The following is a 25,247-nucleotide window of genomic DNA, read 5'->3' on the forward strand; positions in this document are numbered from 1 at the left end:
CGACTTTATCACCGACGGATACGTACGACCGATGCGTGGCCGCCGCCTGTGCATGCGTATACATTCGTCCGCCGGCCGCCGCGTAACGTGCACGACAGTGCACGCCGGCATAACTTAAGCGTTATATCGCGGCGAGAGAGGAGTGGAGCGCAGAGGAGCCAGCCATCAGGGTGATCTAGCAAAAATATTTGGCGGAGGCTTGACCTGAGGCGAGATCCGTCCAATAAGCCCTCGTCGCGAGATGAATTGGGGTTTGATTGCGTGTAAAGTCGCTTTAAACGAAGCATATGCTGAATTTTAGCGCGGCCAGACACGAAGGGCCGTTTATGTTATTGTCGAAGCGGGTCATTGGCACGACGCATGTGTGCCGGTTCGTGCCTCGGGTGTTGCTGCACATCTTGTACGCGGCGACTCCTGACGACCTCGAGCAACCGCTAACGTGCGCTGTTAATTGCGAGGGCCGATTTGTACTGTCCGACGAGTCGAAAGAAGGGAAATACATACGGCTGACGCGACGTGTTTCAAACGGGTAGGATGTCCTTAGGATTTGCGGAAACGTCTCTGATTCGTATGTTTTTTACCTTTTCCTGATCCGATAGAAATTGTAATTTTTTGTTTTCAACAAGATCTTACACTGACAGGGGAAGAGAGAGAGAGAGAGAGAGAGAGAGAGAGAGAGAGAGAAAAGATTATTAATTATAACGCTGAAAGTGGGTAAATTGATGGAAAGAAAATTACGTTATCGAATCATTCGATAAATCAATGTGACCTTTTCCACGCCGGAGAATTACCATTTATATTCCCCGCAATGAGCACTTAATACCTCAGTAATTACAGTGAGCAACTGACGCGTATAAATGATGTTAACGATTTATTTGTCATCGACCGGACGTTATTATACTTCTTCTTTCGTTCGCGCGATTGCCCGCTCGTGTGCTTCTCGTGCAGTCGTTTGACAACTGGTGAAACTTTGGTGAGACCGGTGTCACACGCTCGCATCCTCGTTAATCGACCGATCGATCGATCGAAGATATACGCCCACGCATCGTACTTGCGTACTCTTTGAGAAAAACTCGCACTTTCTCCGCAATGGCTGATACTGATATATTACCCTGCCATGTTCTTCTACGAAGGCCCTTGGGAGTTACGATCAACGCGATGCCGTGAGACCGTGCATACTAATTACATTAGTGTACAAGTGTGATTAACGCAACGGACAAATATCGTACAAGCGGCCGGTTTCGCTCGCTATCGTCATCGATACGGCGCGCGTCGACTTTCTTTCGTGAGACGCGCGTAAAGATCGCGGATCGCGTTCTCATGATCCTCGGTCGCCCGCCTCGATTATATCGGAAATCTACAAGGCGAAGATACACGACTTATAGAGGCGGTTACACGCCAGCGTCACGAGGCGAAGTACGTAGCATCGATCATCAGCACGTTTCTGTAATATGTCACTACGACGGAATTCGCAATTCCAGCCTTCGATACTTTCAGAGAGAAAGATCTCGACAGTGTATCGCGATGTATCATTATGAGTATAAATGTACGTTACTATCAACAAGTATCGCAACGCCACACTTCCGGCGGAAGATTAAAAGTACGAAGGAACAATCCGAGATGCGCTTCCTGATGCTGCTCTCCGCCCGAGAAAATCGCACGAGTTGCAAAATCACGAGAACTCGTGATTCCTCGCTCTGAGTGAGAGAGAGAGAGAGAGAGAGAGAGAGAGAGAGAGAGAGAGAGAGAGAGAGAGAGAGAGAGAGAGACATCACGATACAATACGTAAGAACAATGCGTTTCAGACTGGAACAGAAGACGGCGCAAAAGTATGTGAGAAAATTGGAAACGACAGGTTTGGTTCTACGGAACTTGCGTGCAAAGGAAGAAGCGCGGGAATGAATAAACCGGGAACGAAGAAGCGCGAGCGATATTTCGTAGAATAAGCGCGCGGCCGACATTCCGCGGAACGACATCTATTCTCGACTATATTCCGCGTTCCCTTCCCGAGAGGAAAGCACGGCTCATTTTGTCCGCACTTACTCGCCGGTAATTGCCATCGATATCACCTCGTGTCCTCGGCCTCGTCGTCGTCCTCGTCGTCGTCGTCGTCGTCGTCATCGTCGTCGTCGTCGTCGTCGTCTCCGTTGTCATCTTCGAAATTAAGCGGCCACGCGTTTCTTTCATCGGGGAGAACGAGGTAGACCAGTGCGCGGTAACCGTAAGGGCGTCTGAAAAACTTGGCTCAAGTATGCACGCGGTGTTCGCGACGCGCAACGAACGAACCGAATAACCAGGGATTAACCGCACCTGCGTCAAGCGCAATTACGAAAACCCGATGTATGTCGCGTCCGAGGGGCCGCACTTTGAAGCACTAGTATTAAAAGCGCGCGTGTGTGTACGCGCGTGTGTTCTTTTTTTTTTTCACCTCCCGTTAATGCGAAACGATTTTTCCGCGCTACGGAACGATCCGACTAACGTGTTCATTCGGTGTCGGTGTAATTTGCGAGACGTGGAATTATCGCGTACTTATTCTTCGCTCACACGTTCTATCGCTCGCGAAAAGTCTCCTCGAATTATCCGTCCGTATCTCTCGGCCGTAATCGCGCATTAATTTAGATTTGACACTTGTGCAATTTCAAATAAAATCCCCCCCCCCCCGTCAGCGTGTAATTTATAGAAAAACGAGGAAAGTTAAATACTCTGTAGCGGGAAGACGAGGGAACTGCAATTTCTCTTTCTTTTAAGTGCACGTTACGTCTCGGGCGCGCGGGCGCTGCATTATTCTTTTTCTTTTTAATATCGTCCGATTCCCCGAGCAACGGAAATGCACGCTTCTACGACTCGATACAACACACACCGTTTTTACGACGTCTCTCTCTCTCTCTCTCCGCCCCCGCCCCCCTCTCTCTCTCTCTCTCTCTCTCTCTCTCTCTCGACGTCTGCCTCGGAGGAAGTCGTGCGACGAGGCTTGCAATCACGTGAGAGAACATGGGAACAAACTCAGATATAAACGCGCAGGTGTGGTCAAACACTCACGACGAGCAATCATGCGCCATTAAATGGGCTGGCGGAGGAATAGGAATTTGCAACGTTGTAACAAAGCTCCGCGCGGTCCTGCATTCAGTTCTGTCGAGATGGCATTCGCCGGGCGTTCGGCGCGTCGAATCCAAACGAAATCGCGATCTCGTCGTTTCGCTTTTGTCGAGGAGTAGCATCGCTAACGACGACGCTCCAATTAGATGGACGTAATCGTTCATCGAGCGTCACCCGTCCGTGACGTTCCTCTCCGCACAATGAAGAACTCGCTCGCGCTCTCGCGTTCGCCGCAGGAAGCGCGAGCTTCCGCGAGCGACGAAATATTCGCAGTTAAGCGAATTAGGTAGGCGTGAAGGCACGATACACGGGATTGCCGCGCGGCGCGGAATATTAATAATTCCAACTGTCCCGTTAGTCGGGCGCTAATTAGTACGCTGTAAATAAACGGCCGGAGAATGCGCCTCCGCCGCCGGCTGATCGCCGGCAAAAATTGCATTCTTCCCACAGCGAAGTTGGGGGCTTGCCGGCGACGGCGCGGCGATTGGCATTGACCTTTACCACCGCGCTCTTCGCGCTATTTCCCCTGCTCTCTCTCTCTCTCTCTCTCTCTCTCTCCCTCTCTCTCGCTCTCTCGCTCCCCCGTGCGCGCGTGTACGCGCGGGAACGATGAATGAAATGATCCCGGCTATTAATCCCGGCGCGTCGTCGTTTCTACGAAGGAACGCGCGCCTCGGCGCCGAGCTATGCTGATTTCGATTAATCCCGAGACATTCCTCCCGCTTTTTCATTCCACGCGACGCTCGCTCTTGCGGGAGACCGCCGGCGAGAAGAGCGAATTCCCGTGAAATCGCGAGCTCGTATAAGATCGCAGATTTCTCGAGGCGAGCTTCGAGCGACGAGCGTGAAGTCTGATTCTCGTGAACGAGAGAGAATCCCGAACGACCGCGACGCGGGCATCTCCCCGCGAGGCATCGAATCGAGGCTATCATCGAAGTAAGGCACGGCCTCGGGACAATCCGCGACGAGAGACCGCGGCGGTCGGCAGCGTAAAACACTTAATAACTGAAGACTTCCAAGCGGGCAGTAACGATAACTGACGTAATAGACTGAAGAAATATGGTATTGAGATATGTGCTGGGCGCGCATCTCGCTTCGTGCGGCTCGGGCGAGTTCTATTAACGCGGCGCGCCGCGGCGGCGTTCCGTTTAATGAACGATAATTACGCAAACAGGAGAATAAACGATTACGCTGATAAGAAAGTCCCGGGATCGAGCGTGCGCGGGCGCCACGGCTTGTTAACATTCATCATGCGAGCTCTCGTAGGGTGTTGTTACGACGATTGAGGCAAAGATTGCAACATTTACGATGTAAGTACACGCTTTTTGAGACGGAGGCCGTTAAATGAGCGAACCGTTAACGCGACTCGCGAGCTCCCCGCACGGTAGTTGCGGTCTGTTTCAGTAATCGGGATTAGCGCCGTAATTCAGCCGGGAGATTTTGTCATTAACGTCGATCTCGTTGCACGCGTCTGCTCGCTCAGTTCGCTCGGAAAGGCACGCGGCCAGGCCGGCGTATTACGCCGGGAGATGATTTTCGGAGTTGAGCAGAGCGCGTTGCGTGCTTCAAGTCTGATCCGAGACGTGTGTGTCTGCTTCGCCGATGCTGATCACCACACGGCTGCGCGATTTTGCCTCGTGAGTGCAACTCCATATTTAGATACCGGCCGATGGAGCCGCTGCTCCATCGGCGGCGTATCGCAAGCTCGTGAATCGCCGCGCAATCGAGCGAGAACAATTCCGCGTGAGCTGAACGTACATTACGATCGCGCGCCGACTGACACGCGCCGCTTTCGACCGAATTCGCCCGATCGCGAAACGCCCGTCGTCTCCCGTCAAAACGAAGATTGGGTTAAACAATGTGCGAGGAGAAACGCGCCTCGCCAGATTGCCGATATCCGAAAGACACGTCGCCGTATACGCGTCGTATACACGTGTGCTTAACCGACAAAAGTGTCTCTCGAGATCCTACCACATCGGCGGCCGTCATCATTGTCCGCGACGGAGTTGCAAGATCCTCCGAATAAAACGGTCTTCGAGTCTTCGATCGCAGACGAGAACGCGTCGATCAGGCCGATGTGTGTTATACGCTTCACGTTGATGCAAGAAGCTCCCACAGCACGATACAATGTGCCGGTTTTATTGTTTGACTTACACACCGAGGCTCGCCGTTCAAGGTTTCACGGATGTAGCGCGAATCGTAAACGCCGGAGCATCTCTTCGAGCGAGAAGTATAACTCGGCGGATGTTTATGCGCGAGCTCTTTGTCACGGAACTGCAACGAAATTTCGCGCGCGGCAATAACGGCAAGGACGACTCCTCCGTCTTTCCATGGCGAAATCTGCATGGAAGGTCCTCGGGGCTTGGCCTCCCTCCGCCCCCCCCTCTCTCTCTCTCTCTCTCTCTCTCTCTCTCTCCCCCTTTCTCTCTTCCTCGCTATTTCTCTGTCTGTCGCACGTCCGAGGAAAAGAAAAATACCAGCCATAAACTTCCCGGTGGTTGATACAAGCGCGATATCTTTCGTCGTTACAAGTACGGCTCGCGGCCCCTAACTCGCACACTACGTCGTAATTAAGACGGCAAGAAAAAATATACCGTCCGGTAAAGTGTATGCGGAGTACACGAGGGAAGGTACACCACGTGGGTGGAAGCGTCGTATCATGCGAGGAGAGAAACGCGTAAATAACAGCGCCGCGCGCGATACTGCTGTTGTTCGTGACCGGCGTGGAAGATTTAAATGAGAGCCAGTCGCGATTTGGTACTTTGTTCGCGTATCGTCTCGTGCCACTTAGCTCGCGAAAAATATTGTCGGAGAAATTTGTCGAGAGAGAGAGAGAGAGAGAGAGAGAGGCTCGCCTCGTGCGAAAATACGTCGACAATAGTGATAAATAATAATAAAGAAAATATTTGCGACGAATAATTTGATAATATCTCGTTCATCGAGATGAGAAGGTGATATTCGTCGTTTATAGCTGTCGAATAATGTAGAGAACTCGCGAGAGAGGATAGTACTTTCCACTCATTGAAATCTCCCAGTCGTTGAAGTCTCCGGGGCGCGCTCACGAGGCGCGACGGCGCTGCGGAACGTCGATAAATTCGGACCGAACGGAAAGTTACCGGTATACTAAATAATAACGGCGATGCTTCGGTTGAATAAATAACGGCGGAGCGTCGAAGGCGAGTTTCTTAATATACAAACTTTTTACGCCTTCCTCGATAATGAGAAAGAGATTAATGTAGCGGTTGGAAAGGCAACCTTTCGGCAGACAAACGTGGAAGAGAGGATAGATGATGTCATCGATGTTAAAAACCACGACGATACGTCGTTCCAACGGCCGACATTTTACATATTTTGTCGCGATCTACACACAGGCTGTCATAACAATCGAACCTTACGACATTCTGAAAGTCGGATCATTAAAAGTGTAACGCGTGGCGGTGTAACAACAGCGGAGCACTAATAGGGTCAGGTAGTCGTGACCGTGCGGCTATGATCGCATTTAATATCACGTGAAAATGGCCCATTAAAATGCAAGCACGCTCGGAGCGGCCGGCCGTTTATTTATGGGACTTCGGAGGATAATTGAATGAGACGCAATTCACAACAGACTGACGTAAGAGGTCTCGATCCTACACCGGCGGAGATTATATGGCTCGTTGTGCTCTTCGCTACCTTATAGGTAGGTATTTGCGTGGTAGTGCTCGACGCTACGGAGTAATCGTAAAACCGAAAGTGGACTTATCAATTTCAGCCGCGAGCAGAGAAATGGGTTCACCTTAACGGTTCCCGGACTTGATTTACCTTGCTGGTGCGACGTACTGAACTCTTCGGCTAGCAAATACCGTCGCTCATGTGCGTTAGGTTAATAACGATTTACGATGTACGAAAGTAGCGCCGTATACAATTTGTTTTAATGAAGGACAAGCGAAGGAATGAAACAAATTTATATTTGAAGAATTCGACCATTGTGTGTGTGTGTGATACAATGATGCAGAAACACAAGAGGTACCTCCAGTGTTATCAGCTGAAAGAGAGTGAAAATGCAATTCGCCACACGGTAACCGCTTTCCTTTATCTCGCTTTCTTCCCGACCGCTTTGGGTGCTTTGTGCGCGGCCGTAGTGTAGGAAGATGTTTGCGTTTTACCTTCGTCGTCAAAAGAGAAATGTGGATTATAGGGTCGCGGGCGGTAAATGAGCCTCTCAAGGCCGGTTTCGTGGACGCATTCAAATGTTAAATGTACACCGTTCTTTCTTCCCTTGCGGCGTACAAAAGGAGCTGCGCGCGCCGGTGATGTTGAAATATTAAAACAAACCGGATCCGACCTTGTCAACGATCCATTGTACCGGTTTATATCGCTTTTGCGCCTGCCTTTAGGGAAGAGCAATGGGAATTAGCTTCCATCACCTAGTGACACCGTTCTTCCGACGCGACGGTTCGTTTTTCAGTGCCGGGTATCGTCGCTTGCGACACTTGGCGATATTCTCAGAATTTCAGCCGAAGAACTGGACTATGTTGCTGTTGTACGCTTGCAACGCGCAGCGGATAACAGATGACGATACCGTATAGCGTGCTAAATCCCACGGCAAGCAAACCGAGAGAAACTATAGCTACGAGCCTAACCTCGCCCGCTAATCTCGATTTTATAATCAGCTGCAGAATTAACGGAGCGGGCTTCGCCGCCGATAGAGAGGAGAGATCCGCGACTGCGCGAAATCTGCATAAATATATGTGTATATGTGTGTACATAGAATAGATAAGAGTGTATTTAATCTCTCTACGGCTACATCGAATCAAGTTAATCAGGACGAATTCTCAAACAACACTCGTCGGTTACTACGAGCGAGCGTAGATCAGGAAGCTAGGAATCTAGGATGAACGATAATGACAGTCGTAGTGGAAGTCCATATAGACGGATGGGATGAAGATGAAAGGCACAGAAGGAAGGAAGGAACACGCGGCAAATTTTTCGCAGGTTGAATCGCAATCGTCGGCAAAAGAGAGAACTCCCGTTATTTAGCCGCTCCTCCTCCGCTTCGATTCCTCGGTGGCATTGTGAGATGCCACCGCGCACAGGCGCAGGACCAGGCGGCAGAAACACAGCGGCGAGGCGTTAGCGGGTGCAGTTAGCGAATTCCACCGAGATACGCAACATTTACCGTCGGTCTCACACGCGGAAGCGAGGAATGTGGAACGTCGCGGTAAATTGACTCGAAGCGACGAGGACACGTATACGCGAGGAGAGCTCCTCTTTCCGGGGAGGTCAGCGAAACCGTGAAGAAGCCGGAAACGCGCGGCTTTCTTGCGCGCGAACGTGGACGTGTACTTATGCTCGTCGTCGCGGTGGCGGCGACGGCGGCCAGGGTCGCGTCGACCACCTTCGGAATCGGCGAGGTAGGCGATCAATCGAGCGCGATCGAAACGTCCGATCGATTAAGGCATGCCTCGCGTGCTTGAGCGCAGCCTCGCTGCACGCGACGTTCATTGCTCCTCGAGCTCATTCGGAGCGACGTCCGAAGGTTGCGCGCGCGGCGCGGCGCGGCGCGACGCGGCGCGTCGCGTCGCTTCGCGTCGCGTCTCGCTGAATCGCCGGGAAAGACAGACCAAGAGATCCGGCACATTCCGCCGGCCTTTGAGCAGCTGTCCGATCGCGGCTCTTAACGATACATCGGCGTCGCTGTCGTCGCAGTCGACGACGACGACGACGACGACGGCCGGCCGCGGCCGCGATCCTCTCGCATTCGCGGGGAGCATTCGGATAGATTTGAGCGCCAATTTGAGCGCGCTCCAGAGAAACGAAAATTGCCGCTCGCCGAGGCTTTCTGGAATGTTATCGCTCATCGGTCGTCTCGTCGACCCGGTTACAAAACGCTCCTGATATACGACATCTGTCCTGTGCAGTCCGATATACATCTCTCACGATCGTGCGAGGGACTGGTGGTCCAGTTTTTACCTCGCTTGGACCTCCGATGCTCTTTTACGTTTCCGCCGTATGCGCTTTCCTCGCCGCGCGCGCCGCCGCGCGAGCGCGTCCATTACGTCGATTAAGAACAAATCGCCGCATTAGCGCGAGAGGTCGTTCTCCTAATCGTCCCTAATTATCCCTAATTATCTGCAACATTATTGCACCGATAATCTGTCCGCGCGAGCAGTCCGCACCCCCCGTGAATTGTCCGCGCGCTGCCGCGACGCGCGTCCGCCAGCGCGAGTCCCATATTCTAATGAAGATCGCCGCAGCGCGAGTCGTCGCGAGGAATCTGCGAGTACATCGATGTTCGCGTGGATAGGAATCCGCGGCTACATGACTCGCCTCGTAATTGCCATAAACAACCGCGCGGACGCTTTCCACGTTTCTGGAATGCCGGGCCGAAGTGAAGAGCGGGGGATAAGTGAATACTCGACGCGAGTAAATTAGCTCTCTTATAATGGATTCGGTTTGTGCGTGTGTCTGCCTACCTGCCTGCCTGCCTGCCTGCCTGCCTGCGTGCGTGCGTGCGTGCGTGCGTGCGTGCGTGTGCACGCACCGGTTAATAATGTATCCGCGTCGCCCTGCTGTATCCCGACGCTTCCCTTTTCATGGCGACGCCGCGCCGGCGTCGAGATGAAAACCTTTCCCGTTAATTAGTCCGCCGTTTTTCATATAATTCTCCGTAATTTCACGCAGATTCCGCCCAGCCGATAGAGCGAGCGGCCGCGTTAACGAGTGAACGCCGCTATGGCGGATTTCGTAGATTGGCTGGTCGTGCCGCGCCGTCGGCGTTTCGCGCGTCTCTCACCGAAGCGTTCAACTTGACTCTACAAGCCGCAAGGAACCGCGTCGTCGCTTCCTCTCGCGCGGCCTTCTTCTCGCTCCTCTCTCCGGGATCTCAGCGGGGTCTTTCTCGACAGAGATTCTACCGTAGAACAACGCTTTCGCATGGATGTGTGCATAGGATGAAACCACAAAGGACGCGGGATGCCGACTAAGTGAGCGGGGAAAAGTGGGATACGGAATATCTCTATTACGAGTCTTTGACTCTCGTCAAATTAGACGCGGCTGGCATTGTGAATCGACAACATCGCCCGCTCACTTTACACTCGCGCGCTCTCGTCTTACCGCGTCAAGTACGACGAGGAAAACGCTCGACCGTTGCATGCCTCGTCCGCCGCCTGAAAGAGAGAGAGAGAGAGAGAGAGAGAGAGAGAGAGAGGAGAGAGAGAGAGAGAGAGAGAGAGAGAGAGAGAGGACAGTTTTTACTTTCCGTAAGGTGTTTTATATAACGCGCAAACAATAATAAACGCTTGCGCGTGCAATTTGCGCGAGGACGATACCGCGCGCGCGCGCGAATCCGTGCACCGTCGTCATTTCGTAATGATATTGAGTTAACTGTACATTAATTAAGCAAACAAAGAAACGCGCACACGAATGCTCCTACGGCTCGCGTCGTGTCGCGGCGGAGCGTGTAACGGCTGTGAAATCCTAGAAATCGTTGCCACATTCTGTCACGGTAAGGTCCGCCGCACAAAGAAACATTAGATGCATCCGAGAACGAGCGGCGGGCTCGGCGTCGTCGCTTCGTCTAAGCGCGTTCCCACGTGTTACTGGGTCACTATACTTTTTAAAAGCAGGTACCGTATATTCACCTCAACAACCGCGGGTAATCTGAAATCTTCAGGGCCGCGACGCGATGGTGCCCCATCGTCGACTTGTTAGCACCTAAACGCGCGGGCATGGCTCTCTTCCGAAACGTACCTGGGAATCGGTAACCGGTTGCACACGTGGTGGTGAAACACGTGTTGCCCGTAAACGAAACGTAAAGGAAAGAGACAAAAAAACGAAGAAAAAGGAGAGAGAGAGAGAGAGAGAGAGAGAGAGAGAGAGAGAGAAAAAATGCCACATGTTGCTCCGAACCTAGCTAGTGCGCGCGCTAATCGCCACGGTAAAAGCAATATCCATTAGTAGTCCCCTACAATTCAAAGGCTACCGACAGGCAGGCCTCTCTTCGACGCTTTTATTCCCGCGAAAAAATTCACGCCTTTGCGCGGCGTGCAATTATCTACTTACGGACATTACACTTGCAACCGGCAACACTTGCGTCTACTTGCCAGCTGTAATTACACGGCTGAAAGGCAATTCCGCCGCTAAGAGGTAACGCGCGCGCGCGGCAGCGTTTTACGGGTAATTAACATTCGTCTCTATCGGGGCGGATTGTCGGTCGTCTCCCTGCATCTGACGAGAGGGGGAGAGAGAGAGAGAGAGAGAAAGAGGAAAAGAGAGTATCGCCGGGCGAGAAAAGGCGAGGGCACATTTGCGGACTTTTCATCCCCCTTTCGCACGTCGCACCGCGACGACGTTGCGCGTCCCGCGCGAAAGTTTGCGCGCTCGCGTGATTTCCAGAAAACTCATCGCCGCCGCACTGTTATCGAGGCGAATTGGTGCTCGTAAATCCCGCCACTTACCATTACCGTTACCGCGCGCTCAAGGAAGGCGCAGAAGCGCGGCCCCGCAGTCTTTGCCCTTGAAGCGTAGAAATAATCGACGGTGCACCCGTGCGAACCTGGCGCCCACGATGGCCTAGAAGAGTCGAAGTTTGAAGGATATTCTCGCGAGGGAGAGCGAGAGCGAGAGAGCGAGAGAGCGAGCGAGAGAGAGAGAGAGAGAGAGAGAGAGAGGCAGCGGCTGTCGTTATGGTTTAGTTATGCCGCAAGAGTTCACCGGGACTCTCGGCGAAGACACCCGACACGACGTCGGCAAGAACGGCCGCTCCTCGTACCTGGCTGACCTCATCGCCACTCCGATCGACGTCGTCGCCATCGCGGCGCCTGGCAGAAAATCTCCAAGCACCGGCGAACAAAGCCCGCCGTTACACGACTGAACGAATTAATCCCTTTTCCAGTTCTTAGACTCGGTCGCCTGTTGTTGAATTTTCGCGGCAGCATCTGCGCTCGGTGTTTGACGAGAACTCAGTAGCGATTTTTAGCGAATCGACGAAACACGTGAATAGAGAGAACGAGATTCGCCGCGGCAATGCGGAATGCGGGATTCTTGCAAGTGATGTGAGATATCGGCGCGCAGAATTGTGCGCTTTTGCGCTGACGCTAAGCGAGAGGAGCGATAGGAGCCGTAAAAATATCGAAACGGCGAATGAAAAGTCATAACACACGTCAGAGGTCGTGCTGTTATCTTTACAGTCGACCCGAACTAACGATATAGTTGAGAAACAGACTCTCGATCGATCGACGATTCGCGGGTCACCCGTTGCAAGAAGCGAGAGAATCGATCAGTAGACACATAATCGAGCAATCATTTTCAAGATGATTTACGAGATCGTGGTGCCGCGTCGGGCTGCGCGGTTGATTTGCTCGCGGAGCATGCGCGATATCGTAGTCCGCTTGAGCGAAGTCGAAGCGAAACCTCACGAGTGTGCACATTTGTGCTTTACGCCGTAATAAATAATCCAAAAGATACAGCGATCTCGTGAATTGATCGCGCGAGTGCCTTCTTGCAAATACAATTTTCCCCTGCTCCCTCCGCGAGCCTGCTCCGCAACTTTTGCACGCTTCGCGCTCAGAACGGTGCGGCGCTGAATCCGGGGAAAACTGCAGCCCCGCCGCGTTTCATCTCCGTCACATCGCGCGCAGAATTAGATACGGGATTCAACGCGAGCTCGCGAAATGAGGAGAAGATAATTGTGATAGAGAAACGAGGGAAATGTAGCCGAGTGAAACTGTGTCGTCGTTACATAACGAGCGATCTAGTACCGTTTTACGCAACCTGTAAAAGCCGCTCCGCGGCTACATTGTTACTACGAATGATGGAATACCGGCTATATACATAATGGCTATATAAATATACCGGCGTTATACAACACAGCCCCGTACTTCTGACGTATTAAGATCCTATCTCCGTGATACGATTAAGGCTACGGCTATTACGTACAACCGTTCTCTTTTTGGAGCCGGACTACATTCTAAAGTCAATTCCCGCTGGCAAAAGTATTACTGTCATTATGCAGTCCGCGCAGGATACATATCGTAAAATATAACGGTGACAGAGCGCGCCGGTGACTGACGTTGCGTGTAATTTTAGCTCGCGCCACGTTGTAAACGTTGTGAGAATCGGCGTGCTGCTCGCGCGAGAGAGAAGTGCAACAACAAAGCGCTCGCGGGAGAGAGGCGCGCAGTGTGTTACACGGATACGTAAAAACAGCTGGACACTTTTTGCACGCGATCCCCAGGCCCCCGGCCCAGTCGAGTCGCCCGGTCGAGTGAACGATCCCGCGATACAGCCCGTGCGATAAACGTTTGTAAATTTGCACCGTAATTTGTATCGATACGCTCGCGATCTCGCTCGCGTTGAAAAAGTAAGCTGGTCGTTAATCAATTTCGTATGTACAAACGTCTCGGCACGTCGTCGCACGGACGCGTGATTTGTACGCGCGACGCCCGTCGGCGACGACAATGTCGCGCTGTAAAGTCACACAGTGACTTTTCCAACGATGACGACGACGACGACGACGACGACGACGACAACGGCGATGGCGACGTGGAGGCTTTACGAGCGAGCGATTTGCCACCGCGGCGATGATGACCGCGATGATGGCCGCGGCGTCAAGGTGCTGCTCGCGCCGAGCGACCGAACGTTCTGCCTACTTGAACCCCGTGCGAAAGGTTCAAGGCGACGAGCCGTCGGAACCTGCTGAACGTACCGACTACGGACGGCCTCGCTCGCCGTCTCACCGTCAGAGCCCCAGGACGATCCTCGCGAGCCAGAGTTCAGCGCGTCCTCCGCGCGATCGGAGGGAAGACGCGCTTGCGTGGCTGCATGTACGCGCGTCCCGATGCTGGAGGTTAGTTAACGGTGCAGCAGCCAGGTAGCAGACACGAAGACGACCTAACCCGCGGAGAGCCGAGGAGAGCGGGAGGACGGCTGAGACAGACGACCGGAGACGGAAGACGGGGGAGTGCGCGCCGTGATTCGAGAAAGAGAGAAAGAGAGAAAGAGAGAGAGAGAGAGAGAGAGAGAGAGAGAGGGTCGCCGATGCCGCGCGTCATTCCAGGTGTGTGCACACGGGATCGAAGGTGCCACGAGGAGTTAGGCGGGACAGAGCGGGGCAGGGAGGAAGGAGGGAGAGGGAGATTTCGCTGGCCTCCTATATCATCTCCGCCTAGCCCAGATTTCGAATCCTTTTCCGGCACGGGACGGCCCCGCGACGTCGGTCGTGACCGGCCTCGCTTGAACCCGGACTCCCCCGAGCTCTCGGTATCTGCGAGCGATCGTCGGTCCTCTGCGAGAGAGAGAGAGAGAGAGAGAGAGAGGGGGGGGGAAAAGAGGAAAAGAGAGCGGCAACGCTTTCGAGATAACGCTCCTCTCGCGAGAAATTTGCCGGGACCCTTTGCTCGAAGGCGAAGAAATGCGGGACATCGATCTTCCTTCAGATTCCGGCGCAGGGTCGACCACGACAAAGGTGCGAATAATAGAAAGAGAGAGAGAGAGAGAGAGAGAGAGAGAGAGAGAGAGAGAGAGAGAGGGAGGGAAAGCGAAAGCACGAGCGCTCGGAGACATTCGGTACCGGAAACACCTCTCACGCTGGCGGGAGAATTCCGAAGTGGCAGATGAAATCGAAACGGTGACCCGACACGGCTAACCCGACGTGACGAAAAGTGTCGTGGTCGGGACGTTGGACGGATAGGCGCCCAATTAAGCGGAGAAAGACCGCCAGTGCGGCGGGAGCGCAGCGGGAGATTTTCGCGGCATCTGGAAGCTGCGGCGCGGAGAAGCAGTGCGCGGACGTATACACTCTCTAATGCTTTTCTAACGACGTCCGTGTCGTTATGACGATCGCGGCGAGCGCGCGCGTCGTGTTGGCTGATCTCTCTCCGGCTGAACACGGCCGGTGCGCGCGCGATAACTCCGGCGCAAGTCCGATTCACGAAGTAACGGAGGAACGCAAGCACATCTCGCGGCCATCGCGCCGCACACGACTTTGATGAAACTCGACGCCACGTGGTGGTCCGCTTGTGTCTGACGCGGGCACGCCGCGTAAACTTCTTTCTTTAATGAAACACGAAGTACCACGTCAAACTCGTACATCGAGATAGCCGAGCGGTCGGAGTGGTGAGCGTGCGATGTAAGCTGAGAAGCGCGAGTGGAGGAGGATCTCGTTCGGTTTCGGGTCTCTCGAATATGGGTTCCCCGTGACTCTGGACCACCTGGCGTAAACCGTGAACCTACATACATTCCTCGAGATTCCTGTGTCTTCGAGCAGAAAGACTCTGAACGCGCAGCTGCCGTCGAAGAAAAAAGCGTCTGCCGCTTGTCGAGAAACGACCGCCGTATTGTCGCGTACGTTTAACTGCTATCGTCGTTATGGCGGCGTGTGATGAGTGGCATAATTGTGTGTGTGTGTTACATATAAATAAATAATGTTTAAATTTATTTGTATAGAATTTATTGCTTTTAAGATTCGACTGACAGGGTGACACACACACACTGTCATCTGTACGAAAAAGACACAAAGCAGTCCACAAGCAGTTGGTTTTTAGAATCAAAGAACGGAAAACGGGAATGGGAGAGGGTGTGCGCGACTCGCTTAATAAACCAAGACCTGGTCATTCGGCTCGCATCGATCTCAGTCAAAAAGGAGGGACGCGGTGAAACAATATTGATCTATGTATTGTTCGAGCCTCTCTCGGCGGGCCCACTCGTTTCCCTTTTCACTACCGCCATTACTACCGAGCGCAACACAAGCTCCACGAGTTCGAAGGTGACACGCGCTCACGTGATTACGTGGGCTCTGGTATCGAGGATAATTCTCGCCTCTCGCGGCGAGCATTTACACGCGATAATTGTGAGGCCGATCCGACGTAACGTCCTCGTCACTCGCGATATGATTTATCTCGCGTTTACGGGTTTAGCGTCGGCGTGGCAACCGGCACTTATCGGCTGTAATGGCGAACGCCGGCAGAGGAATGAAATCATCGCTTGAAATTGGACTAAGTCCTTTGTTGCCCAACCGAAAAGGGCTGCATTCCCGTCGGCCGGCTCGCTGGCACGCCATTGCCACACCGCGCGCGCGCGCGGGTCGGCAATAAATTATGAAGATTGATGTTTCGCAAATCAAAGCCGGTCTCTCTCGCGAAAGCAGCACTCCGCTTCAGAAACGGTCGCCGCACCGCGCACCGTCGCGGCCCGAGAGGGGAAAGAGGGTTACGCGGCCACGAAGCAACGGTCGGATGATCTCACAAAGAAATCGTCTCGCCACCTACGACGAACCACCTCACGGTTCTCTGGATGGATTAGAATCGACCGGGCCGCACGCACGGGCTCGACCGTGAGCGCCGCGGATCGCCACGGTTGCCCGAGCGACTTTTACGAGTCGTGTCGATTTGCAGGTTTCGATTTGCGAGAGGAGGTTGACCCGTTTCTCTCCGCGCGGCTCCGTCGCGCGGCGGCAGCGACTTTTAAGGCGTTCGAAAAGCCGCTTCTCGTCTCTACGCTCGTATCGCTCGTCGGGAGTTTACGGTTCGCACGACCCCGACGATGCCGACGATCTTAGAGGCCATCACGACGATTTGCATGCTTTCCGACGCGCGCCGTTCACCAGGCATGCCTGCTTTCGGCTCCGGGACCGGTATGTATGCATTTTCCGACGCGGTCCATCGTCGGCGATCGACTCGATCGGACTCGACCGACGAGTTACGATGTTAACGACGTGAAAAGCGGCACGCCCGGCCTCCCCCTCGAGAGCCTCGTTGCTGACCGTGATTGAAAATCAAGGGAATATCTTGCACGGACGTGCCACGGACGCGGACGGACGGCTCGAGTCGGAGCAGCACGCTGTGTGCCGGATGACATTAAGTGTATCTGTAGTACACGTGTACCGTTCAGCCACTGCCAGGCGAACTCTGACATTTCCGACATCGGAGGGAATTTCGTGTCGAGAGCGCGCCGGCGCGGCGCGGCGCGGCGATTCAGGATTGTTTATTTATGTTTCACAGAGACCGAGAGCGATCGGTCTCTGCGCTAATTGCCGCGTTGGTACATAAAGAGAGAATACGTTACCCGCTCGAAAAGTCATACGCGAATGAATGCGTTAGCCGCGCGCGAACAATGATCGTCATTAAAGTTTAATTTATGTAGAGGCGTTCCCCCCCGTTGCTACATTGGCTCAATGAGATACGATTGATTCCCTCCTGCCTCCCGATCTCCCTGAGCAAACGTACAAACGAGGGAAGACGGGGGAGGGGAGGGGGAGGAGGGGACCGATAATTGCAAGCCAAATGGCAAATGAAGCTTTTTCGCAAGAGAGACGGACAAATTTGCGAAAGTAACGGACACGAGGGGGGGATACCTGAAGGGAGAGAAAGGTAAAAGATGAAATGGCATAAAGCAAGCCGATCATGAGGCCGATTATCGCGGTAACGGCACTTCTTACGATAATTGACGGATCGTGCGGCGTTTCGGCCGGAGAACAAAATTGCCAGGTACAACGCTCAGGCCCCGACGCGCGAATACAATGCGCGCGCGAGCGCTCGCACGGTGCTTTATGTACTGATACGTCCGTCATCTTAATTGCGCAAAGATACACATCTTAATTCGGATCAAGGACAGTCGCGCGAGTCACGGGCTCGCGCCTCCAGCGACTGATACGACTATTTATTGTTCTACGACCAGAGCTGTACGATATCGCGGAGCTGTCTGTCGGGAAACAACGAGCGCCTGGAAGGGCTCTCCTACCTAATTCAACGCTACTCCATTCCGACCTACGCGACAGCCAACTGTGTGTCCGCGACGAGACACACAGCGGGTGTGTGTGTGTGTGTGATCGTTGACGTCTCTCGCTAATATCCATCCGAAATACATTATTTACACGTCATCACTCGTCGAACGGACAGGACGGGATCGCGAGCGGCCGTTCGCTACATACGACCCACGGATAGCACCTGCCTTTAAATTACTCATTGTACGTCCATAAACTCTGATCCAGCCGCCCGTCGCTACCGTCGCGGGAGTACATGTCGCTTCAGGTAGAAGCCGGCGATCAGGCGAGAGCGAGGCGACCGCGCTCGGTCATCCTCGATATGTGATCTCGGGATCGCGCCGTCGTCTTTCCCACAAAAATCACCGGTTAACTGTAAAACGGCGCGGCGGGTAGGTAGGTAAACGAACACACACACACACACACACACACACACGGACGCGCGCGCGCGCGCGCGAGCGCACGCTCGAGGGCAACGTCGGCGGCGCAACACACCCACTCCTCGCGTCCGCTAATGGAATTACCTGTTCGAGTTTACAGAAACCCATAACCGGGGTTTGTCCTAAGAACACAGGGCGTGCGAAAGCGCGCGCGCGCTTGCACTCGCGCGCTGCGGACACATGCGTGCCTGCGTGCCTGCGTGCGATGCGCGCCCGCGCTGCACGTCGTCACGCGCGCGTGCGTGCGTATAAGAATTCACACGCGTGTGGGTGCACGCGATGGTGCGGACGCGCAAGTGGAAATTATCAGCGCCTTTGCCTTCCATCGCTCGAGGCGAGCGACGACCTCCGATCCTCCCTCCTGCCGCATCTCGCGACCGCGGGGCTTTCCTACGAATTTAGCCGAGCGTATTATATTATTATCGAGGCTCGAATTCTCCGAGTCGAGCGAACGTTACGCGTGTCCGACGCCCGTGTTACGCATGTTACTTCGCCGAACACGGAACACTGGCCGAAGCGGCACTTTTGCGCGTATCGTCGTCTCCCCCTACTTTCCTCCCGCTACTGCCGCCATGCCGGAGAAGGCGTTCAACCGCGGAGGGTTGCGTAAGTTTTCATAATAGCTAATTATCGTCGCACGTGGGGAAGCTGCTAGCGTCTAGACGCTGACGTTCCTGCCGAGGTGTTACAGGCGTGTATTATTAATGACGATGCGCACCCGGACGGCATTCCTACGCCGCTGTCCGGAGCGATCCCGAAACGTTCATTACAAGTCGCGGTCGCGCGTTATTAGACGAAGAGCAGCAGGAGGAGGAGGAGGAGGAGGAGGAAGAACAAGTCTCCGCCGGCTGCCGTAATTGTCCGAACAATTACGGCAGCCCGGACCGCGCCTCTTTTCGCCTAATCGCCACTTCAAATACAAATCCAGCGGCTTTTATTTATCCGGTCTAGCGGTACCCACCGGGAGGAAATGGCACCGTGCGTTGCATGACTGCACAACCTGGAGTATATACACCGAGATATCTCGTTCTTCCCCTGCCGGCCCCGGCCGGCGCGTCTCGATTCGCAATCTATATTCGATCCGCGGCGGAATTCGATCGTTCGCGATGCACACGGCTTGCCGAGGTCGACGGCATTGCCCTTCGCCGGCTAGTGGTTTTCGCGCGCGCGCGCGCGATGATCTAATCTCTCAAACAAGAACGGACGAGCAATGAGCGGCGTTTGCTTCCATTATTTGCGCGGGCGCGTTATCCCTGCCTATATGATGAGCCGTGCATGCGGACGCGATCGTTTGTCAAGGCGACTGACCGGAAATCGTGCCGTGGTATCGTCCACGTTGGGCAGAAAACTCGTTTCCACGGGCCGGTACCCTTCGACACCCACGCACGCGAGTCCCCCGAGAGCCGACGACGACGACGAAGACGCGGAAGAAACGCGAACGTCAAACAATAGTCATCGAGAGTCCGATCGGCGTACGGAATCGCAGTGTTTGCCTTGGTCGTTTAACGACCGGCGGTTCTGATCTGCAGTAGGAGAGGAGCGCGAGTCCCCATAGGGAAGAAAGGGGGAGAGGGAGAGAGAGAGAGAGAGAGAGAGAGAGAGAGAGAGAGAGAGAGAGAGAGAGAGAGAGAGAAAGAGAGAGAGAGAGAGAGAGAGATGTAACACACCGTGGGAGCCGACGGCCCCGTTTCACGGTTTCTGCCCCGTGAAAGTGATCCGATATTATAACGAAAGCACGCTATTAAGCCCGCCGTCGCTATCCTATGCCTGAGATCCGCTCGAGATCGTGAGCTGATAGATCGCGGTCATTTGTTCAGCACGACCGCGTTGTCCCGCGTTTGTCGTTGGTTCGTTCAGCAGGCGGTTACGCAATCACGGCAGAACCGCGTCAAAGGTCAATACTTGAGATATATTTCATCTCTCGGAGACTCTGACAAAGCGCGCGCGCGCGCGCGCGCACTCTTGTCGCGCCGAAATGTCGCGGAGAAACTTGTCGCGCGAAAGAAACACGCTCGATTCTTCGATGACGCGTGCGTCGACGATTATTATGTCAGCGCCTTCATGCGCCGAGGGCATTTCTTCGCATTTACACGGAACCGGAGCGTGCAAGTTCGAACAAAGTTATAGCCAGTCGCGTCCGATATTTCGATCGAATGAATGTCACATTTTTCAAACAGAATTGATAATTCACACGATGGACCCAATTGTTTTCCGCGCGTCCTCAATACACCCAAACAAAGTTCCAGCGGTCGAAAGATAAACTCGACCGACGACGATGGCACTTTTCGAGATGATCAGCGCGCTCGACAAAGCGCGTCTCACCCGCGGCGGAAGAAAGAAGAAACCCTGCCTCGTTCCCTTCGCCGACGCCGTTGTCATTCGCGACGAGATCCGCATGCCTTTACCGTTAAATCGCTCAAGCGGTTTCCACCATTTCTCACCAATAATCCCCGATCGTTCGGTCCGCGCGAGCGCCTCAGAGCCGTCTCAGGGCCGGCCGACCGCGGCTGGCTGTGCCACCGATACGAGAAGAGAACGCGCGGCCCTCGAGGCGTTCGCGCCATTGGGGCAATGAATCATCCGGTAACGCAGCCTGTCTCGTCATTACTTTCCTTACTTCGGTGCGCGGCTCGAAGACTAGTCGACCGGCTGGCTCGTAAGGTCAAAAGCGTTTTCGCGTCCGGGACTCGTTACCGGGGAAGTTCTCAGGAACGGCGCTCCTCCTCAGTCAAGCAAGTCGATCATAGGACATCGGCCTCGCACTCGGTATCGCAACAAGCAAGCTTGACCGGTGACCATTCCCGGTGATCAGCTCGGAGAAAGAAAGAGAGAGAGAGAGAGAGAGAGAGAGAGAGGGAGGGGAGAGAAAGAGAGGATTATGTGTCCCGCGACCGCGAGGAACCTCGTCGCGGCTCGTTTCGCCGTCGACATGATATCGTTCTCGTCCGGCGTCTTACGATGGACACTCAGGCGACTCCGTGCGGGAACGCGCGTCGCGCGAGCGCCTGACCGGAGTCGCGACCACACACGTACTCTCCCTTTCCAGCATGAAATCAAAGCCAGAACGTGCTCATTCCGCCGAGATTCCAGCGGGGCTCTCTTGCGCGATCACGTAATCCCCCGCGCGCGCGCGCGCGCGCGATGCCTATCGATGGATTCAGGAGTTGCTCTCTCTCTCTCTCCCTCTCTCTCTCTCTCTCTCTCGCTCTCTCTCGCTCTCTCTCTCTCTCTCGCTCTCTCTCGCTCTCTCTCTCTCTCGCAACTTGGTAAACCGCGAACCACGGGGGTGGGGAACGCGGAGAGGCACGCGTGAGCGAGGAATTCGTTCTTCGACGTGCGAATCTGAGACTTGTGAAATCTCTGCGAGCACGCTGACGACGGCACCGACGAAGCACTCGATATCTCGGACACGCGACGAACAACGCGCGCGGCACGACCAACCTGGTCGTCTGTCGGCGCGTCGCGTGAATAGCCGCGGCTGGATTCCCTCCGACGCACAATCGCGAGCGTCGATGCGAGCGCGGGATTATAAATTACAATCATAGTAATGTGCGCTTAATTGCTGAAGGACCATTAATCTGCGAGCGCGCCGTCACGGATTTGAGAAGTCGCGGCTCGAGTTCGGTGGCGTGGGGGAAAGGGAAATTGCGAGCTCGCGATAAATACGATGCGCGATCGGTGCAATTACTGATATAAATTGTTATGGAGACGCATCGGCGCATACCGCGTCGCGTCCGCGCTTCTACAAAAGAAGCATAATAATCTTAATAGCCTAAACGAGCAACGGCGGAATTAAATACTTAAATCAATTTTGCGCCGTTGAATAGGCGCACGCATCCTCATGATATATCGTCGATGCGCGGGATCGGTTATCGCGCGCACGATTCCACCGTACTTCCCTTCCGTCGCGTGCAAAATTTCACGCCTCGTTAGTCACGCACGGCGTGCGTGCAAAATTAAGCGGCCGATTAATCTCAGCGAGGCTTTTCGGCCGCGAATTCGCGCCGGAGAAGTGCGGCCGTTCCGTCGTTCATTGATATGCAGATCGACCGGCACTTTAGCACACAGCGGAACAACGATCGCTCGCGCTTTCCGTGGGCGAGAGCCCACACGTTGTCACGGAACGTCTTCGAAATATCTCAGAGCGCAACTCTCGAGAGCGATGAGGAGAGAAGAAAATCGAAAGAAAACAAGGCAAAGTCAGCAGCAAAGCCACCAGTCTCGCAAGTCCCCCCCCTCCCCCCCCCGCCTCCATAGTAGATTCTCTCAATGTGATATCCGATAATAAATAATAAAATGAGAAATGTCGTTTCCGTCGCTCCTCATTCCCGTCGATCGCACAGAGACCCGCGTAATAAATGACTTTGCACACCTGGAGATACATGACGTATCGTTTTCCATATTTCGGCGTTCTGCATTCTCTCGGCTTCCCGATCCAATATCTTGGCTTCTCGACCCGGCACCTTGGCTACCGGCTGTTTCATCGTGGCACTTTGAATATTTCCACTCGTAAGCACTGAGGAGACACAGACACTCGCGCGGACACGAACCGACCGCTGGTTACGTCGAATTAACACGCGTTACCCAACATGGCCGACGCGAGCCCGCTCAAATATTTCACGAGCCGGCGGGACGCGACAAGAGTTATAATCTAAACGCGACGATACGTATTGCGCGCCGCGTCAAAGATCCGTGATGTTTCGGAATGCAAACGTTCGATGTATCGGAGATTTACGGTTAGTGGCCGATCGATGCGCGTAACTTGATTTCTCTTACCGATTGCTTCGATCGTACGCATCTTGGGTTTTCTCTCGCACCTCCATTCGGCCAACGACACGAAATGAACGAATTTGAATATTATGCGTGCTTTTCTACATTCGTATGCTGAGCACGACGCGACCTCACCGGGCGAATTGTAGAACTACGATCTGCAACTCTCAGCTACACTTTCTGTACTCTCGTGCAATCTCTGACCTATCTCTTTCGATCTTCGTTCAATTGAATAGAGACAAGTGTCCAATGGGACGCCAGCCAATGGGAGGCCAGCTAAATCGCGCGCGCGCGCGCCGTCCTACAGGACACTCTTGTATAATTAAGTCGTCACAGTTTCTAATGGGCGGTCGCGACCTATATGTGTAATCATCTATGGCCCGGTCAGCCATTATTCGTCGCCGTTCCCGCGCAATCGCTCTTGTTGGCATCGTACGCTTTTTCGTTCGCGTGAGCGAGTGTCAGTGTCAGTGTCAGTGCAAACATTAATGTCAATCGGGTGCCATGAGGGAGTATTCGGAGTGCTACGACACGGAGCAGCCGAGGGTCAAGATGCCGAATTGGGAAACCGGGAAGGAGGACATGATGCCGAGACGCAGATAGAGATACATCATATATTCCCAGGTATGTTAAACGATTCATTGATCATGCAGGAGATTCACGATTTCCATAAATATATCGAGACGCGAACAAATATTAGACAATCCTAAGGTGAGTCTTTCTTCAGGCTTCTCGATAATGAATAAAATTGTCATAAATATACATACAATATCAGAATGGGGCCACAACCCATATGTTACATCTCGAGATCCACCATTGATGCTTGAGATCCGACGAAATTTCCAAGCTCAATGTAGGAAAAAAATGTCGACTAGTACACAGAGACGCGAAAGCGTATCACGTAGGGCACGCGACTTGCACGAGTATGGACGGGCCTTTTCAAGGTCAACCGCCGTCCAGGATTATCCCGTGGAATCCTCGATCATGCGCCTGTTGCTACTTAAAGCATGTCGGAGCAAAACATCTCCCCTCGGCTTTGCTCGCATCGAGGTCGACCGGACGAGAGGAAGAGAGGGAGAGGGAGAGGGGGGAGAGAGAGAGAGAGAGAGAGAGAGAGAGAGAGAGCGAGAGCAAACGACTTGAGAGGAATTTACGCCGGTTGGCACGAAATTAGTCTCGTCTACCAATTTCAAATAGATATAATGTATCGCTCGATAATTCATCTCATCGGCGAGAGAGATCGTCGGAACAAGCCGCGTTCGCTCAAGCCTGGCCTCACCGGCGGAGGAGGGGGGGGGGGGGGAACTGGCCGGGTCGTTTAATGCGCGCCGCATCAGAAATAATAAAGCATATCTATCGACGGTAATGTATAATTACGCTACGAACGTTTACGTCAAGACTCGCAATTTCATGATCCATCTAACGACAAAATCGTCGGATCGCGTCATGTGCATCGACAACTCACTGTTCACTCAGCTTCGTCGCGATGAATTCGGATCAAAGTTATTAAGCGTATCTAACGCGACTCCTTAACCACATGTTGACTCGCGAACACGAGGTTTACACGCTGTCTCTCGGCCAATGATTCATTCACGCATACACGGTGGTTTCTATAATCTCATTCAACCGCGACGACGTCCGTCAGCTCTGAAAGACGTCGTGTACGACCTCGTGCGAGACACGCAGAGACGATATCGCCGGCACGGAATGACGAAGTATTGTTATGCAGATTGTCGTTGCTGCCGCGAGCGATGATCCCGACGGGCTGAGTCGACCGCGTGAATTCGACGACGCCGGCAATCTTCATTCCCCCCCCCCCCCCGAACAATCTCCCGACCAATTCCGGCTTATAAAATCAGCCGATCGCTCTCGTTCCTCCTCGACTCGCAACAAAGCGCGCGACGTTCGACCCGACCCGTGGTACGTGATTGTTAAACCCGCGCCCCGACAGGCACCCCCGTTTCGCTTTCGAAATTCAAACTATCCCGCGTAATTAACGAGACGGCAGTCTCGGCGCTCGACATCACTCTGTGTCGTGTTGGACCTCTTCCACGATGTTATTCGCTCCGGAGCGACATGGGACCCCCAGGGTTAACGAGATCACCTCCTCCGAGATGCTCTCCTCCGACTTTCCTCGCGCGCGCTGACTCAGAATTCGCGATTGCTCAGTCGGAAATCGCGAGGCTGCGTACGAGGCATAA

At 53.8% G+C, this 25,247-nt stretch overlaps 1 protein-coding gene across 2 annotated transcripts in view; it reads right to left on the minus strand.

The window, feature by feature from the left end:
- Shrm (shroom) overlaps positions 1–25,247 on the minus strand; it is a 130,828-nt gene that overhangs the window by 71,579 nt on the left and 34,002 nt on the right. The window contains exon 1 of one of the 2 annotated variants that reach the window (XM_025306524.1): positions 22,649–22,799. The exons of the other annotated variant lie outside the window; for it this stretch is intronic. Within the exon in view, the coding sequence (XP_025162309.1) occupies positions 22,649–22,677 (29 nt within the window). The 5' untranslated portion in view covers positions 22,678–22,799. Of the gene's footprint in view, positions 1–22,648; positions 22,800–25,247 lie in introns of those variants that run through there. 2 annotated transcript variants of the gene reach the window in all.

This window comes from Harpegnathos saltator, unplaced genomic scaffold (assembly GCF_003227715.2).
Source record: "Harpegnathos saltator strain DR-91 unplaced genomic scaffold, Hsal_v8.6 scaffold785, whole genome shotgun sequence".
Lineage (NCBI taxonomy): Eukaryota > Metazoa > Arthropoda > Insecta > Hymenoptera > Formicidae > Harpegnathos > Harpegnathos saltator.